At 38.8% G+C, this 19,389-nt stretch overlaps 1 protein-coding gene across 4 annotated transcripts in view; it reads left to right on the top strand.

Annotated features, from left to right (window-relative positions):
• The first annotated feature begins 1,631 nt into the window (after positions 1-1,631).
• The window catches only part of SCCPDH (saccharopine dehydrogenase (putative)), a 61,990-nt gene continuing 44,232 nt past the window's right edge, over positions 1,632-19,389 (top strand). For 3 of the 4 annotated variants that reach the window (XR_003002431.1, XR_003002430.1, XM_024739102.1), the window contains exons 1-5: positions 1,632-1,954; positions 3,647-3,759; positions 9,109-9,189; positions 11,346-11,475; positions 13,789-13,838. Coding sequence is in view for 2 of the 4 variants with exons in the window: in XM_024739102.1 (XP_024594870.1) it covers positions 1,765-1,954; positions 3,647-3,759; positions 9,109-9,189; positions 11,346-11,475; positions 13,789-13,838 (564 nt within the window). In the remaining 2 variants the exon portion in view is untranslated. The remainder of the gene's footprint in view (positions 1,955-3,646; positions 3,760-9,108; positions 9,190-11,345; positions 11,476-13,788; positions 13,839-19,389) is intronic. The other variant, XM_024739110.1, reaches the window with a different exon arrangement.

Below are 19,389 nucleotides of genomic sequence, written 5' to 3'. Positions count from 1 at the left end.
ATCCCACATGCCGTGGAGCAACTAAGCCCGTGTGCCCCAACTACTGAGCCTGCTCTCTAGAGCCAGTGAGCCACAACTACTGAAGCCCCTGCACCTAGAGCTCATGCAACAAAGAGAAGCCACTGCAATGAGAAGCCCGCGCACCTCAACGAAGAGTAGCCCCCGCTCACTGCAACTAGAGAAAGCATGCATGCAGCAATGAAGACCTAACGCTGCCATAGATAAATAAATAAAATAAACTGTCTTAAAACCACTCCTATTATTAAAAAAAATTATGTTAAATTTTACAATTGTTTTAGATTTACAGAAAAGTTAAAGACAGTACAGAGCATTCTCTACACCCCTCACCAGTCTTCCCTACTGTTAACATTTAACTCTACTTTGGTACCTTTGTCAGAACTAAGAAACCAATATTGGTGCATTGTGATTAGCTAAACACACTTTATTTGGATTTTACTAGGATTTCTTTCATGTCCTTTTTCTGTTCCAGGGTCCCATCGAGGATACCACATTACATTTAGTCATCATGTCCCTTTAGGCTCCTTTAGTTACTGACAGTTTCTCCTACCACCCTTGTTTTTTCATGACTTTGACATTTTGGGGAGTATTGGGGAGGTATCTTCTAGAATATTCAACATGGTTAGAATGAGGTTATGGGTTTGGGGGAGGAACCCGACAGAGATGAAGTATCTATCATCCTTATCACATCATATTAGGGATGTGTGCTATCAACATGATGTATTGATGATGTTAACCTTGATCATTTGGCCAGGGTAATTTTTACCTCGTTTCTCTTTCCCACCCCTCCTCCCCCTTTCCACATTCTTCTCTTTAAAGTATGTCACTAAGCAAAGCCTATATTCAAAGGGGAGGGAGTTAAACTCTTCTCCTGGAGAAGGTCGTAATGACAAATTATTTGGAATGCCTCTGTACTGGGAGATGTGTCTCTTCTCCCCCATTTATTTATGTATTCACTTATTCATTTATTTATATTAAACCGTTTTTGAATATATAAATAACGACTGCTCAAGAAACTTGATTTCTTCTGTATTTCGAGGACGTCCTGAACCACCATTCACCTTTACCTCACAGCTCAATAGGCACGACAATTCTGGGAGTTTCTTTCTGGCGGAGGTTCACCATTAACTGTGTGTCGCATCACCAAGGGGGTCCCTGAGGTGACGGACACCGAGGCGGTGGAGGCGGGGCCTACGACAGAAGGCGGACCCCAGACTCCGTGTCCACCCTCCACCTGGCTCCGCAGACACCCCCTTGGACAACGTGCTTCGAAAATAAAAAGAAAAAGGGGGGTTTCGGCGCGGGAAGTGCTCTCAGCCGTCAGAAGGTTTTCGTGAGCTCTCTCTTTGCGTAGCTCCCTACAACCTTCGGGAGAGCGAAAAGATACGACGCCTGGGGCAGCCAGAGCTATGCAGGACCAACAACGGGGCGGAGGATGGGCCGCAGCCTGCTGCCGCCAGCCCCGCAAGCACACAGGCCTCGCGAGCCAGGGCAGCCAGCAGCAGCAGCGCGGGGCCCACCCCCGAGGAGAAGGAGGAGGCGTACTGGCGCCGCCAGCAAAAGGCGGTGTGGGCGGGGCCTTGGCGCAGCGGCGCGCGCGGGCCTTCGGGAACGCGGCGCTCAGGCAGCGGAGACTGCGGCAGCCGTGGAGGAGACGGTTGCTGCGCCGGGTCCTGGGGTCGCTGCTTGAGGCGCAGGCGCCGTGGACTCAGCCCATCCTTGTCCTTGCATCGCCGTGGGCTCGTAATGGCGACCCAGCAGAGGCCTTTCCACCTGGTGGTGTTCGGCGCCTCTGGCTTTACCGGCCAGTTCGTGACCGAGGAGGTGGCCCGGGAGCAGATGTCCCCGGAGCGGAGCTCCCGCCTGCCCTGGGCTGTGGCGGGCCGTTCTCGGGAGAAGCTGCAGCGAGTCCTGGAGAGGGCTGCCATGAAACTGGGTAAAGGGGGCGACTGGGACGGGGCCCCGGGACCCCGGTCTCGGCCCCACTGCCGCGGCTCTCATCCCCAAGCCCCCTTCTCCCGGCTGAGGGGTTTCAGTCGCCTGAAATGAGAGGTTCTCTCCCTGGGTCCCCCTAGAGCTCCCCAACCCTGTTAGCGCCCAGGAGGAGGAGCACGGGGCTCCTGATAACGTCAGAGCTTCGTTCCGTTCCATAAACAAACAAGAGAGAGACATCCCCGCCCCCCCTTGAATTTCTCCCATAGTTAGGGAATCCCCACTGGCGAAATAGGAACTTTAGTTTTTCCTTTCTCTGCTCCGTCCCCTTCTAGAGCGGGGGGTAACCTGGTGGGCCTGGAAGTCTCTTGATGTTTGATCGAGTAGAAAAGTAGAGCACTGGTTTCTTCAGGATGGTTTGTGCTCTCCCTTTGCCTTGTGCTCTCCCTTTGCCTTGTGTTTTGGAGATGGGAGAGGAAGCTTAGGAGTTTTACGGAGAACGTTGCTGTGGCTTTACTTTTTAATTTAATTTTTACTTGTAAGCATTCTCCAGCAGTCGCACTCTTCATCCAGAAAGTTTTTTTGGTGTTTTTGTTTCGGCAGTTTACTTACTCTTTCGGCATTCATTAAGCCTGGTTTTATTGAGTGGTCTTTTTAATGTCAGGTGCTAGTGTAAATCTGGAGATACAGATGTGGCGGAGAGAGACACACACACACGCAGAGACCCTACACATGTTCCCCGTGGTGAGAACATCTAAGTTAGGAGTCAGTCGCCTTTAACTTTGGCTGTCAGTTTTCCACCCTACTGCCCTGTCGTACAGACAGATAGCACCTATTAGAGTTTCAGGCATACTTTGTTCTTCACTTCACCTTCATCTCACATAATTCCACACAGAGCCCTGTTTTTGGAACCTGTTTTGTTTGTGGTTGGTACAGAAGATAACATGTAGGCTGGACTCTCCTACAGCTCTCCTGCTGCCACTCCCAAGTACAGAATCTTGACCAAAAAGCTTTTTGGTCTTTCTTTACTTTTCCAAGAAAAATACTTTCACGACTAAAATATATGCTTCCCTTTCTTCTTTTCTGTTCAATGAGACTGTACAGGTATAGCCTAGTTGCGTACCATTTGTAGTGCCCAGATCAGGTTATTGCAGGAAATACACCTTGAGCCATGAAACCTGCGTTACTCTATTGATTCAGTTTATTCCAGTTATTTCCTTATTATGAACTTGAGTGTTCTTTTACCTCAGTCCTCTTTTGTTTTATTATGTTGATGTTAACTCCCCTCCTCATAATTTTATCATATGTTGTTGTTTAATCATTGATGAGAAACTGCTTTTATAGTATAATAGTATAATTCTTCCTGGAGAGGAGGTCAGGAAAATCATCTTCTATCTGAAAACTTGTAAAATTGGCATTTTGCATAGAGTTGTCATTTACACATTCCTTATCTTAGATTTTCTTTTAAAGGTTAGTAATGTGTTTTATTAACTCTTAGTTTTAACTCCATTTTCCTCATAGTCTTTTCCGTATTTTTAATTACCTGGTTAAAAACAGTTTTATCTTTTGTTTGAGAGGGGGAATTAGCTTTTAGTATATATAGTAACTTTGCCGTCAGTGGTTATTATGAAAAGAAGGGCTGGGTGATCTAATACTGTATCGGGATTTGCTTAAAACACTTTATTTCTTATTTTAGGAAGGCCGACACTGTCATCTGAAGTTGGAATAATAATTTGTGATATCACTAATCCAGCCTCACTTGATGAAATGGCTAAACAGGCAACAGTTGTCCTCAACTGTGTAGGACCAGTAAGTAATCTGCCCTTCTCTGAATCAGAACAAACAATCTATTCATTTCTAGCAGAATCTGGTATTTTATATTCCAGAGAAACATAAGGGCAGGGGACAGAAGAATTGATTCAGGGCCTTAACCCCATATGGGGAGTTTTTACTTCTCATGAGAAGCAAATGGATATGACCAAAGTCTCCTGAGAGAGAGAGTGACACTAGACTCCAGGAATGTGTGCTGGTTTATTCAGTGGTTACAGCTATAATTGCCAAACTTTTTTTTGTGCTGCATGTCCCTTAACTAAAAAAGGTTGAGCATGTACCCATAATTTACTTTTTATTTGTTTTTAAATTACATTCTGTATTACTGTACCAGTACATATGTTAGTGCATGTACAAAGAAAGATATTAAAAAAAGATTCATTCATTTATTCAGTAAATGTTTATTGAGTGTTTATTATATGTACACTGAACTAGTCTACGGACATAATGGTGAATAAAACAGAAAACCCCTCATGGAGCTTACAGTCCAGTGGGGAGACAGAAAAATAATGTTATAATAGTAAGTGACAGGTGCTTTGAAGAAAAATAAAACAGGGAAGGGAGATAAAAAGATTGGCACACCAGTCTCTATTAGATGGATGGTCAGGGAAGGTCTCTGTGAGGAACTGAAATTTGCATAGGGACCTGAATGCAGTGAGGGAGTAAATCCTGTGAGTATTTGAGGAGAGGGTGTTCCAGGAAAGAGCAAATCCAAAGGTCCTGAGATGAGCATGTGCTTGGCCTGACTGAGGGATGTGAGAGAGGCCAGCGTGGTTGAGCGTGAGTAGGGCAGAGAGGTGGGGAGTTAGATTGGAGAGGTACCTAGGAACTAGGTGGTTAGGTCTGCAAGGTCAAGATCAGGGTTTGGGTTTCCTTCTAAATATGAAAGAGCCATTGAATGGTTAAAAACAAGGGCATGATTTGCTTTACGTATTTGAAGTTCTTTGGCTTCTGAGAGGAAAAATAGATGGTAGGGAACCAACAGTGGAATGGGCCAAGCAAGCCAATCACAGTGTAGGAGTGTTAGAGGTGGTGAGAAGTGGTTGAAAGCGGATATTTTGAAAGGAGAACCTCTAGCTGCTGCTATTGGACTGGATGTGAAAGAGACACTTGTGGTCTGTGTAACAGGGTGAATGTTGGTGACATTTATGGATCTGAGGAAGCTTTCTCAATTGTCAAAACATTTGAAAACTAAGCATCTAGAAAATTGTTGATAATTTCATCAAATGAAACCAGAAAGGCTTTTGATTGTCACCAAATGAAATGTATTTCTATTGTTTATTTCATTTTATTTCATTAACTAGTTTAGAATGTGGTCTGTGGTTTGTTGCTTGAATCACTGTCTTATATACATCCTCAGCCAGCTTGTCCCTCCCTCCGAAGTACTCTGGAGAAACCCCAGCCCTGGTTATTCCAGCTCGCTGCTTACTCTACCTGAACATGTATAACCCAGTCTGGCTGGAGAAAAATGCATCCCGATGCTGACTATCCCACTTTAAATATGTGGTTACAAACCTCACATGCAGCCTCAGTACCTCCAGCAATTCTAATCTATTTTCCTAGGCTGTTTTCTCTCCTACTCGCTGAAGCAGCAGTTTTATAACTTCTTTTTTCTCATACTTTTAGCATCCCACCCCTTTCTTCCTTTTTCCTCACTCTTACCTCGTGATTTTCTTCCTTCCTTCCTTCTTTCCTTTCTCCCTCCCTTCCTTTCTTTCTTTCCTTTTTTTTTTTTTTTAAACTGTGAACGTACAGGCTGTCAGAAGAGAATTTATACCACCAGATCTTCCTATCTGCGTTGTATCCTGACTCTGCCTTATCTCCTTTTACAGGGAAAAACTACCCCTGCTTCTCATGGACACGGTATTCAAAGACTTTATATTTACAGGTTTACAGTTACACATATTCTTATTCTCATCAAATTTTGCCTCTTGATTGGATTATTTCTCTCAACATACAAGTATGGGATTATATCTCCCATTTAAACAAAAACTTCTCTGAATTCTGCATGCTCCTCTAACTACTCCCATTTTTCTGTGCCCCTTTTTAGCAAAACTTGAAAGAGTTTGCCTTCCTTACTGTCTCCACTCCCTCACCTCCTCCTCTGTCTCGTCTTGTCAGGCTTTTATCCATACTCCTTAAATGAAACTACTCTGCCAGCATCCCCGTCCTGTCAAATCCAATCATCAGTTCTCTGTCCTCATCTTAATCAGACCTCTCAGCATTTGTGACAGTTGATCACTTTTTCCTTTCTTCACTTGGGATCTGAATTCTTGCCCTCTCCTAGTTTTCTTTTTCTCTACCAACTTTGTCTCAGTCTCCTCTGCTGGATCTTTTTATCCTCCTGTGAATGCCAGAGGTCTCAGACCTTAAGCCTTAGAAACTCTTTTCTGTTTATATTCCCTGGACCATTTTTTAATATTATTATTATTGTGGTAAAATATACATAACATAAAATTTAGCATTTTAACCATTTTTAAGTATACACTTCAATGACATTAAGTACATTCACAATCTTATATAACTGTCACCTCTTTATTTCCAGAACGTTTTCACCATCCCAAACAGAAACTGTAACTGGGCCAGTACTTTTTAAACTTTGTGAAATCAGTTCAGTAGGTTAAGACTAAGCATTGAAAAGAAAAATCAGATAGACTGAAATAGAAAATAGGGTGAATTACACGTAATACAGGTACGTACTGGTTCATGAAGCTTTTGTGTCAGATATATTTGTGTGTGGAGCTACTATGTGAAATGAATTTCTTAGGGTGGGTTGTAGTCAGAAAGAATTGAAAGCCATGGCTTTCAATACCATCTGTTTCCTGATGATGCCTACATTAATTTATTTCCACTGAGGAACTACCCCTTAAACTCCAGACTGGTGGATCGAATTACCTTCTCAGTGTTTCCAGTTGGATGGTTTATAGGCATCTCTAGCTTTTTGACCCCAAAACATGCTCCTTCCTAAGCTCTACTTGGAAGGTCGTTTTCACTTTGTAATATGGATTATACTCCCAGGGGTAGACTCCAGTTTACCAGTTTTGGTGTCATAATTTGTTTCTTTGAAGGTATTTTTTTTACCCATTTCTCTATTTTGTGAGGGTCTCTTTAATGAGAGCTAAATGATAGCTGTAAAACTAGTCAGGCATATGTAAACAAGTATTATGTCAAAATATACAGAAAATGACTGAATCAATACTTTTAAGCATTATTCTTTATTGTCTCCTGTGCTAGGAAGTGGAGGGGGAAAAACTGCTGTTGAGAGAAAGATGATGAATCTGATTTTGGTTGTGTTGAAACTGAGGTGTCTGCTAGATATATTTTTGAATTAAGACAGGAAATGCGTACTATATAGTGGAATTATTTTCTTAAGCAAGTAAGGAAGTCAGGGTGAAGAGGAAATAGAGGAGAGGAAAAGAAGCCAAAGTGAAATTCATTTTGCCCCATGTCCTGAGCTCTTGCGGGTCCTGAAGTTTATAACAGAAGCCACAGATGAGGGAGCCTCGTCAGTGAGCAGCTCTGGAGATAGGAGTTGGATGTCATCAGTATACATATTGTAGTAGAAATCCAGAAAGTTGGTGAGATTTTCCAGGGAGCATGTCTAGGGAGGTGATTCTCCACCTCTAACGTACGTAAGAGTCACCAGTGAGGCTCATTTAAAATGCAGGTTACTGCAGTCTACCCCGGAAAACTTATTACTGGAGGGAGTTGGGGTGGGACTGAGTAACCAGCATGTTTAACGAGCGACCCAGCTGATTCTGACCCAGGTGAACTACGGGACAACTTGAGGTGTTCGGGGGTAAAATAACCAGGAGGCCAAGGAAATTGCTAAGTGAGTTTCAAATGGATATGTGTAAAAATTACCCAAGATGATCCATTGGGTACAGAAAGAAAATAGAGCTTTGACTTGTACTCATTTTAATTTCAACTCTGTGTCCATTTTATGTATGTTTAAAGTGTATATTTTATTAGTATAGTAGTCCATATATGTCATTTGTAAATAAATTCATACAATTTAGTAGATGATGGATTTAGAATGTGAACTTGGGTCCTGCTGCCTTGAAAGCCCTTGTTTGTTCTGTTGTACTACGTTGCCTCAGAAGTTAAGTGCTTTCAGTAATTTTGCATGGTTGATGAATAGCAGAGGATGAACTAGAACTTAAACACACTTTTCTAGTCCTGTAATTCCAGTGTCATTTGCTGTTTTTAAGAAGGGGGAGGAGGATGTGGAGATGAGGCTGTGGAGTCAGGTAGAGAGGAGCCTAAGTGACCCACTTGAAAAGGGCAATCCCTGTAGTGCCCTGTCTTTTCTTTTAAGTGTCCGTTTACCTGTTTCTTGAAGGCTAGAAGAAGCAGACCATCTCCTTTCTCCATCTTTTGCTGTGAGCAATGAGAGGAGCAGAGGAGTTTATGCTTCCGCTTACCCTTCCCTCACAAAGGGAAAATTTGTCATGCTTCCTTTGAAATGGGACTGACTCTGATGTATTAACAGTTATATAAAAATTTTTAAATTTTAATTCCTTGAGTTTGAGCAACAAATAGTTTGGGAGATCCAAAATCACACAGGCTCAGAATAGCTCCTTTGTACAATATTAAACTTATCCCCTCCAACCCTCTTTGTCCTTTCTTTATTTTGCTAATACTGCCATTAGTTGTTGGTCCCCATGTCCAGCTAATCAGGAAGTGCAGTCATTTCTGTCTTCTAAGTGTATCTCACTCTTAGTATATCCTTCCGCTTCCTTAGTTTTGTCCTTCATTTCTTACCTGCCGTGAGTTTTGTTTTCCAATACCACAGGCAGAGTGATATGTCTGTGTTATAAACGTTCCACCACTGTCCTGTGTAAAATACTCTAGGAGGGCTCAGCAATGCAGAAAAGATAAAGTTCAGTCTTGATAACGTGGCACTCAGGGTCGTTCCTGATTTGGCCCAAGTGTTTCTTTCCAGACTCATCTCTTACCACTTCCCTCTCCACTACTCTGTGCTTCAGGTATCCTGAGCATCACCCTTTTTTACACTTTTACATATAATTTTTCCATTATTTGGATTTTCTTTTTCCTGGCAAATCCTTACTGTTCTTCAGAATTCAACTCAGATGAGTCACTTCTTTTATAAAACTTTGGACTTTGTCTTCAGTTAGAGGTAATTCCATCATGCTTTTATTTACACTGTGAGAGTCAGTAAATTGCAGTTACATCATTTTCTCATTAGGCTACTTTATTAATATTTGATTTCTTAATAGTGAAGACTGTACTTCCAACACTCAGTGGTATTCCTTCATTTAAGCTTGCTAAGTAAGAGTAAACTGTTGGTTTTCTTTATTCTCCCAGTACCGATTTTATGGAGAACCTGTAGTGAAAGCATGTGTTGAAAATGGAACTAGCTGTATTGACATCTGTGGAGAACCTCAGGTATGTAAAATGGAAAAGAAGGAACAAAATTAACAATACAACTTTCTGTTAAAGTGAAAAATATTTAGTGTAATTTTGCAGACAGATTTTAGAAGGTGATGACTCTGTGGCATTTAGAGATGGTATTTCTTTGAAAGCTTGAAGGAGAGCATGATGGTAAGGTCTTAGCTTCAGTTTTCTTGAATTTTTCTTCCCTACATCCTGATTTCTTCCATGGCCTTTATGTATAGGATGTGTTGATTTTTATTGCTACTGCATGCTGTAAACAGAATTAATTAAAATAAAACTTGCTCAGAGTCATGCAACCATTAAGTAGAAAAACTAGGACTTGCATTGAGGTTTGCCTGAATTAACACTGCAGGAAGTGGAGTGTTAATAAGCACTGAGCTACACTAGCTCCTTTATAACTGTAATCTCATATGTCCTTATAGTCTCTGCTGAGTACCATCATCAGTGTGCTGGTATATACATACTTAGAGCTTATCAGTTGGTGGTGTATATTGGAAAGTGTTGAGAAAGTGTAAATTACCAAGACTGATAAAAGAAGAGGTAGGAAATATGAATGTAAAAGAAACTATTCCTATCTTATTTAAAATATTCTAGAGCAGAGAAAATGGTGGAAAGCTGCTAAGTTATCTCATAAAGTACCATGAACGTGACATCAAAACCTAGTAATGGGCCAGAATATATATAAGTCAAAAATACAAATTTAAATAACCCAATTTAAAATGGGCAAAGGGAAGAAAAGAGGCAAATCACCTGTGCAGAATTCCACATAATTCACATAACTGCTGTGCCCTTGAGGAGGGGGAGCTTCACTCCTCCCTCTTTATGTGTGGGCTACACAGTCACTGCCTTCCAGTGAGTACAGTATGGAAGTGGCAGGGGGAGGGTGAGGGTGAGAAGAACTTTACAGTGGAGACACCAGACAAACGCCACCTCAGCCAGGTGTTCAGGGTCAACATCACCAGTGAGAAATTATGTTGATAGTATGTACTCTTCTTTTTTTAAATGATTTACAATATTGTGTTAGTTTCAGATGTACAGCAAAGTGTTTCAGCTATATATATATATTTTTTCAGATCTTTTTCCATTATAGGGTATTACAAGATACTGAATATAGTTCCCTGTGCTATACAGTAAATCCTTGTTGTTTATCTATTTTATACATAGTGGTGTGTATCTTTTAATCCCATACTCCTAATTTATCCATCTCTCCCTCCCTCCCACTTTGGTAACCATAAGTTTATTTTCTGTGTCTGTGAGATAGTATGTACTCTTGATATGACATCAGGAAATGGCACTTTACCCCGTCTTCCTCCCCAAAACCTGTAACTCTAGCGTAGTCATGAGAAAATCATGCGACAATTTCCAATAGAGGGGCATTCTGCAAAGTACCTGACCACTACTGTAAAGGTCATCAAAACCCAGGAAAGTCTGAGAAACCATCACAGCCAGCGGAGCCTAAGGAGACATGACAACTAAATGTAGTATGGTATCCTGAATGGGATCCTGGACAGAAGAAGGACATTAGATAAAAACTGAGGAAACCTGAACAAAATAGGGACGTTAGTTAGTAATAATGTATCAGTATTGGTTCATTAATTATAATAAATGTTAATGTAAAAGATGTAATGATAAGGTTAATTGAGTGTGGAGTACCTAGGAACTCTCTAGTACTCAATTTTTTTTCTGTAAATCTAGAACTGTTTTTAAAAAAAAACAGGCAAAGAATTTGAACAGACATTATTCCGTTCTTGCGTTCCCTCCTTTCCTACCACTCTTTCTACTTACATATGTGCACAGATATATGTCTGTAATGATGTTCATCTGGAAGATGTGATTTGGGGTAACTTTTTTTTGTTTTCTTTGTATTTTTCTATATTAATTTTTCATAATAGGTATTGCTTTTGCATTTAAAAGTCATTCTAAAAAATGAATTAAGTCAGATCTGCATACCTCTCACACCACCTGGAACATAGTAGGTATGTTTGCTGAGTAAGTGCCAACTATTTGGCAGTTAATATTTTGCTGCAGAGCCATCTTGGTTAGCATTTTCACAGTTTAATTGCTTTGTTTTTAAAGGTAAATCATTTAATTTTGGTCTAGATGTTTCTCCGTAGCTCTGATTCAGATCTTTTGTCTTGAATCTTTAGTTTCTGGAACTAATGTATTGGAAGTATCATGAGAAAGCTGCAGAAAAAGGGGCTTATATCATTGGAAGCAGTGGCTTTGACTCCATTCCAGCAGATCTGGGAGTAATATATACCAGAAATAAAATGAATGGTAATTATTGATCAAGAAGCAATAATGGAATTTAAAATAGAGGTGTTTCATGTTTGTAATTGTGGTGAACTAAAATCTTCTTGAGAAAAGAAACAACTATTAATGGGTAGTATTAAAACACATACTTTGTTTTTAATATAGCTGTACTTGTTAGAAAATGATATTGACACTATTGTTTTTTGAGGTATGGATAGTACTATAAGTGTTCTAAAGGAAGGAATTCTCCATTAGAATTTAGTTGTGGTTATAGCTATAAAATTTCTGGAAGAAATTTTTGGCAGGCATTATAAATTCAAACTTGCTTTGTTTAGGAATTAATACATCTTAAAGTATAATTTATACACATACTATAATTGGAAAGTTTTAATTTTTTTTAACGACCAAAGCTAGAAAGTATTGAACAAGCTTTTTGACATCTTTTTTAGCTCATTTATAAAATGGAGACAATAAGAATGGGAAAAAATCACTATTACAGTAAAACAGTGGAATGTTATACATACATAAAAAATGCCCTTTATAAAAATGACCTGAAGCAAATAAGTCCAGTTCTATTTAAACCATTCTAGAGCTTAAAATTATGGAAAGTGTTCCAGTTTATATTAGAACGGTCACTCTGAAACCAAAGCTCAACAAAGGTAATACGCATGCCTGCCATTTATTGATTTTAGATTTTTAGAAATTGAGGAATAGAATACTTTCTTAACACAGTGAATGTCAGAAAGCAGTAGGCAACATCATACTTAATGATGAAACGCTGGAACCATTCCCAATAAAGAGAAGGGCATGAATTGAACATCTTTAAAATATTTATTTAGTCTTCAACCCATGGATCTGGTATATTTCCATTTATTAAAAAACTTACTAAAAAAATCTCCATTTACTGAAAAAGTTTAGAGTATTTTTCATGGTGGTCCTACATGTTTCTTATTGAGGTTATTCTTAAAGATTTAATAGTTGTTATTTTGAATAGGTCCTTTTTTATTTTTAAGGGAGAAATATTACTTTAAGATTTATTTTAGAACTTTTTTTCAGACACTGAAACCTAGGAGTCAGCATTTAACAAATACCCCAGCTAATTGTTGACTCAGGTGGCTCACATTTCATTACATACTGCCTTAGGCGATACATGTTCTTTCTGTGCACAGGGTTAGATCAAAGAGCCATGTATCCAGGCCACTTTCTCTTAACAACTCTCAGAATCCTCTCCAGTGAGTTAGAATTTAATGATCTATTCTTGGTTTTTGACAGTGTTAGATAAGTGATATTTATGTGGCTTTAGTTCTTTTCTGCTGTAACATCATTGTAGATGGTGTGGTTATTTGTTACCTTGCTCATTGTCAACTTTCTAAGGCCCCATGCTTTAATTTTCTCTTGGAATTAAAGCTAGGAATACTGTCTCTTAACAAATTGGTATATTTTATCAGATTTTGAGAATTAGCTAGCCCGTTATGTTTTTCTTTTGTCTTACTGCTCTCGATAAGCTCAAAGATTAATTAAATACTTAACCACTATACGTATGTATTAGTCCTCATGGTTAATATAATTGATTTCTCCCCTTTTTTTCTGGCCTTGGTTTTCTACTTTGTTTTTACTCATTATATTTTTATTTCATTTAAATAGCCTTACTTTATTTAATAAGCCATCACAAAGGCCCATTTTGGTAGGGTTTCTGTATATTCATTGTAAGTCACTACTAATGAGTCTTCTTGAAAGCTTTCATATTGGAAAATAGAATAATTCCCATAGATGTAGTTTTTTTTTTTTTTTTTGCTGTACGCGGGCCTCTCACTGTTGCGGCCTCTCCCGTTGCGGAGCACAGGCTCCGGACACGCAGGCTCAGCGGCCATTGCTCACGGGCCCAGCTGCTCCGCGGCATGTGGGATCTTTCCAGACTGGGGCACGAACCCGTGTCCCCTGCATTGGCAGGCGGACTCTCAACCACTGCGCCACCAGGGAAGCCCATAGATGTAGTTTTGAGAACTGATGGCCTTCCAGAATCAGTGAGCTAAATTGTTGCCTTATTGGAAGAGATTTTTTGCAATGTCAGTTTGAATACTAGAAAAGATTTTGTGAGTACCAGCAGTTAATTTATACTAAACTACTATTTTTCTGATAATTTATCTGGCTTTAGCTGCTCCTTAAATCTGTTTACAATAACCTAATAATACTGTTATAGCACAGATTTTCCTGATTATATCAGCTGTAGGCCTAATAAAAATGTTCCCTAAATGAATAGGAATAGCTTATTATTACTTATCCTGGGTTAATAGATTTTTATTTGATTTTACTTTTACCATTTTCCTTCTCTTTTAGGTACATTGACTGCTGTGGAAAGTTTCCTGACTATACATTCAGGACCTGAGGTTAGTTTTTGTTTGTCACGTGTTTTCTTTGTTAATATTAAAAACATTTTGGAAATGATACTTGCCTGTTAAAAAGGTTTCAATTAATTAAATTGTATGTACAGTTGTAATTTTTAGTGTATGAAAGTCAGTGTTTAATTTTAAAAAGTAAAGATTGCTGTGAGTTATTTTGACTTAAAATAGAATTTGTTTAAAACTGCACAGTTCATTATTCGAATGAGTTACCATCATCCTAACACTAAAGATCTATCATTGTTGTGTGATGAATGTTGTCAGCCTAGAAAATTATCACCTTAGTGCAAATCAGTGCATTTTTATTATGTGCCTAACTTGGAGTTAGGTGCTCTTGTGGCCATACAAGAAATGTATAATGTAAATGTAATCTTACTGAATTTATGGTCTATTTGGGAGCATAAGATAGTTGCATTTCTGGGAAAGAACCATGTTTTGTGGTAGTAGTTTTACTGCCAGTAGTGTCTAACACAATTCTCTATCTATACTTGAGGCTTCATAAGTATTTATTCTCTTTAAAAAATAGTCAGTATTTCACATATTGTGTAATACAAGTATATATAGTAGTGCAAGATAGTGTGACACATAAATGAACAACATGCAAACCCTTAAAGGGAATAATTTAGATGAGCAGGAGACAAAAATTGTTATTAAAGAGGTCAGATGAAATACTATAGGATTCTGAGAATGGGGAGTTACATCTAGCCGGGAGGCCAGAGATCAAGGACTTTTTGGAGAAGTTGGGATATGGAATTTTAAAGGTTGGTGCTGAGGAGATGTGGATAAGGGAGAGAGGAAATAGTTTAATAAAGATGTAACTGTGGGATGGAGTGGAGCATGTTTAAGTAATGGTTTTATTTGTCTGGATTGTAGGTTCAGATGAATAAACATGAAGAACTGTATAAAACTTGCTAAAATTTGTGGTTACAGATAATATCCACTAGAGTATCAGAATAAAGGGAAGTGACAGTGGGCCTGAGTAATTTGGGGATGCCTCATAGAAGCCTTATTAAGTTGAACCTTGAAAAGTGAATAGCATTTGGAAGGTGAGAGGCAGCAACCTAAACAAAGGCTCAGAAATGAGAAAGAAGGACATGCTTGGAGCTCTGGGGAACATGAGTTAGAAAGCCAACTCAACCTGGTTTAAACCAACAAAACAGAAAGGAATTTATTGATTCATGTAACCAAACATCTGCAAGTAAACAGTATGGCTGGATCTGGATGTTCAAATGGTATTATCGGAACTCATTTTTTTCTCTTCCTCTTCCTGTCTCTGCATTACTTCTGTGCTCCTCAGTGTAGGCTCTCACCATCGGGGGGTGGGCGGGGGGAAGGTACTGGCAGCCCCAGGTATGCATTGTCCATAAGGTTCATGATTTCCCAGGAACAGCTAGCAGAGTTTGAATATTCAAAGATGGGGAAGATTAGTCAAGTATTGGGTCATTTGGTCATTCTTGAGCCAAACAGTGTGACCTGGGGTAATGGAGTAATAAGGTTGCCCAGGCCTGGGTCATGGGCCTCTGGAGAGGGAATCATAGGGCCAAGCCCTTCTCAACAACACGTAACAAACTTCCAATAGGAAAGAGAGTGTTGTAAGCAGAACATAGGGTAGGGGAATTAAGAATTCCCTGCAGGAAATCAGTGCAGGACTGACAAAAAACAGATGTCCACTACAGGGAGATAGTGAGAAAACAGAGCTAGAAAAGAGGCTTCTTTTGAAAGAGGAGCAGGAGATGATCTTATAACAGGAGATGAGAGTTGTGTCTCCTTCATATGATTGCTATGAGGATTAAATTAGTCAATGAATATAAATCAGAACAGTGGTTGGCACTTTACAATCACTCAATAAATGTTATTAAGTCCTATTATTATAAGGACTCAAAGCTGGGCCTTAATCAGGACGAGACATTTGAAAACATCGAAATCAATGCAGCTCCTTCTCATTCCCCTTAAAGCAAAATACAGAGCCTTAATTTCACAAGGATGGACAGAGGTAACTGCCTTGATTCTATGCATCCCTTGGCACAGGATTGTTCTCCTCCTACTCCTTATCCTACTTTTCCCCTTAAGCTTTGTTACTTTACATAAAAAATTGAATCTTAGACTATGTATTAGACCATAAAGCAAGACTCAAAAGAATTTCAGAGAGTTGGAATCATATACTCAAGGACAGTGCTGTCCAGTAAATCTTCCCTCAGTGATGAAGGTGTTCCATATATGCTATATAATGGCTTCCATACCAGATAGTGCAGCTCCAGAGCAGGGTCAGCCCATGGCCTACTTTTATATGGCTGCAAGCTAAGAATAATTTTAACATATTTAAAGAGCTATAATAAAAAAAACAATACGCAGTAGAGACCAGATGTGGCCTGCACAGCCTAAAATATTTAGTTTGACCTTTTACAGAAATAGTTTGCCAACCCCCGTTCTAGAGTATGTTTTAGACTATAATGAAATTATACTAGAAATCAGTGAAGAGATGATAAGAATTCAATGTCTTCACTTCTTATAGGTTGTTAGGATTTTCTGTATACTCTTAAGTCCGTTTTGGTAGTTTGTGTCTGCATTAGTTTCTTAGGACTCCTGTAATAAAGTACCACAAACTGGGTTGCTTAAACAAGGGAAACATTGTTCTCACAGTTCTGGAGGCTAGAAGTCCGTGATTAAGATGTTGGCAGGGTTTCTTCTGAGGGCTGTGAGGGAGAATCTGTTCCATGTTTCTCTCCTAGCTTCTGGTGGTTTGCTTGCAATCTTTGGTGTTCCTTTGTTGTAGATGCATCACTCCGACCTCTCTTCCATCTTCATATGTGTGTGTGTCCAAATTTCTCCCTTTTTATAAGGACACCAGTGGTTTGGGGTTGGGGGCCCACTTCCTCCAATATGTATGACCTCAACTTAACTAGTTACATCTACAACAACCCTCCTTACAAATAAGGTTACATTCTGAGGTACCGGGGGTTAGGCCTTCTACATATAAATTTGGGGTGGGTACAAAATTTAATCCGTAACAGTGTCTTTCTAGGAATTTGTCCATTTCATCTAGGTTGTTTAATTTGTTGGCATCCAGTTGTTCATAGTATTCCCTTATACACTTTTTTATTTCTGAAAGGTTGGTAATGCCCCTTCTTTCATTCCTGATTTTAGTAATTTGAGTTCTCTCTCTCTCTCTTTCTTTTTCTTTCTCTCTCTGTCAGTCTAGCTAAAGGTTTTTCATTTTGGTTGATTTCTTCAAAGAACCACCTTTTGGTTTCATTGATTTTCTCTATTGTTTTTCTATTATCTGTTTCATTTATTTCCACTCTAGTCTTTATTGTTGCTGGATACAACAGTAATATAAAAATCAGTTGCATTTCTGTATACCAGCCACAGTTAGAAAATGAATTTTTTAAAATGAGACCATTTATAGTAACATTAAAAAATCTAGTACTTAAGAATAAGAGATATAAAATGTACAAGATTTCTATGAAGAAAACTATAAAATGTTATTGAGTGACCTTAAAGAAGACAAATAAATGGAAGAATCCACCATATTCATGGATTGGAAGGCTCAATTTTGTTAAAATATCAGTTTTCCTTAAATTAATTTATAATCCCATATAATTCCAATCAAAATCGCAAACAGGTTTTTTTTTCGCTTGCTTGTTTTGTTTTAGTGTGCAATTTGACAAACTAATTCTAAAATGTATATGGAAATGCAGAGGGCCAAGAATAACCAGCACTTTCTTAAAGGAGAATAAGGTAGAAGGATGTTCTTGAATATCAAGACATTATTAAGTCAGAGTGTTACATTGGCAGGGAGATATCGATAGGCCAGCAGATTAGGATAAAGAACTCAGAGTAGTTTGTGCATATATGAGCACTTGATTTATGGTAAAGGGTCTTTTTCGGGAGATGATGGGTGTGGGGAAACAATGAAATTGGACTCATACTTTGCACTGTGTACAAAAATCAACTTTAGGTGGGTTATAGACCTAAATGCATAAGGCTAAACAGTAAGCTTTTAGAAGATGAATATTTCATGGCCTCAGGAATGGCTTCTTTTTTTCCAGAAATATATTTTATTTTGTTAATTTATTTTTATTGAGGTATAATTGACATATAACATTGTACTATTCAGGTGTACAACATAATAATTCAATATTTGTTTATATTACAAATGATCACCACTAGTTAGCATCCATCACCATACTTAAGTTTTTTTCCTTGTGATGAGAACTTGTATTTATTTATTTTTGAAGTAACTTTTCTTTATTTGGAATCTGATTATCAGCAGCTCTTTATATGTTTATTTTTCAAGCATATAAACAATTTTTTAAATTGTATTTATTTATTTATTTATCTTTGGCTGTGTTGGGTCTTTGTTGCTGCATGCGGGCTTTCTCTAGTTGTGTCGAGCAGGGGCTACTCTTCGTTGCAGTGCGTGGGCTTCTCATTGCGGTGGCTTCTTTTGTTGAGGAGCATAGGCTCTAGGCACATGGGCTTCAGTAGCGTGGCACACAGGCTCAGTAGTTGTGGCTCACGGGCTCTAGAGCACAGGCTCAGTAGTTTTGGTGCACGGGCTTAGTTGCTCCGCGGCATGTGGAATCTTCCCAGACCAGGGATTGAATCCGTGTCCCCTGCATTGGCAGGCAGATTCTTAACCACTGCACTATCAGGGAAGTCCTAAGAACTTTTAAAATCATCTTTCCTGGCAAATTTCTAATTTTCTATATAATATAAACTATAGTCACCACGTTGTACAGGGAACAAATGACTGCTGGCAAAAGACACGGAAGGCATTAAATATAAAAAAAAGTGGAATACATTTAAAATTTTAAATTGAGTATGTCTTTTTATATCACAAGACACCATTAAGAAAATGGAAGGTCAACAGCAGGGTAGGAGGTCCTTCTAACACATGATGAATCCTAACATCACAATTTTGAGCAAAAGAAGCCAAACTCAAGGAATATACATTATATGGTTCCATTTCTGTAAAATTTAGAAACGGGCAAAACTCACTGCACTGTTCAGAAATGAATACTTAAGTGGTAAAACTCTTAAAGAAGCAAGGAGTTTTCTTGATTACCACAAAGGCAGGACAGAAGGAGGGCCTTCTGGGTTTACATAGATGTTAGCTTCATAATTACATTAAATTATACTTTTATGTCTTGTGCACTTTTCTTTCTATTTTTCAACAAAATAAAAGGTTTTTAAAATGGAATGTAATTTTTGCCTTTTTGATGGCTTATTTGTATGAGAAGATACTCTTAACGTTTTTAAAAAAACTATTTTCTCCTGATTTTTGGAAATCTTTGCAAGTAGGTCAGATTGGCTAGGTGCAGACTGAGGATAGTTTCACAAATCAAACTCTTAAGACTTTTAGCTCTGATTTAGTTTTAACAAACAGAAGAAATTAATCTGTACCAAAATAGAAATTAGGTTGGTGTCTCTTTACCTTTCAGTTTCATCAAAGCTGTTATATGAAAACCTGAATCTTCTGATGGTTTTAGTGTTTCTTTTTTTCTGCTTAAAGCAATCAGTGATAAATAGTTGAGTG

The sequence above is a fragment of the Neophocaena asiaeorientalis genome, unplaced genomic scaffold, assembly GCF_003031525.2.
Source record: "Neophocaena asiaeorientalis asiaeorientalis breed wild unplaced genomic scaffold, Neophocaena_asiaeorientalis_V1.1 scaffold347, whole genome shotgun sequence".
Classification (NCBI taxonomy): domain Eukaryota; kingdom Metazoa; phylum Chordata; class Mammalia; order Artiodactyla; family Phocoenidae; genus Neophocaena; species Neophocaena asiaeorientalis.
The sequence above is the reverse complement of the archived record's forward strand: the minus strand, read 5'-3'. Positions and strand labels throughout refer to the sequence as shown.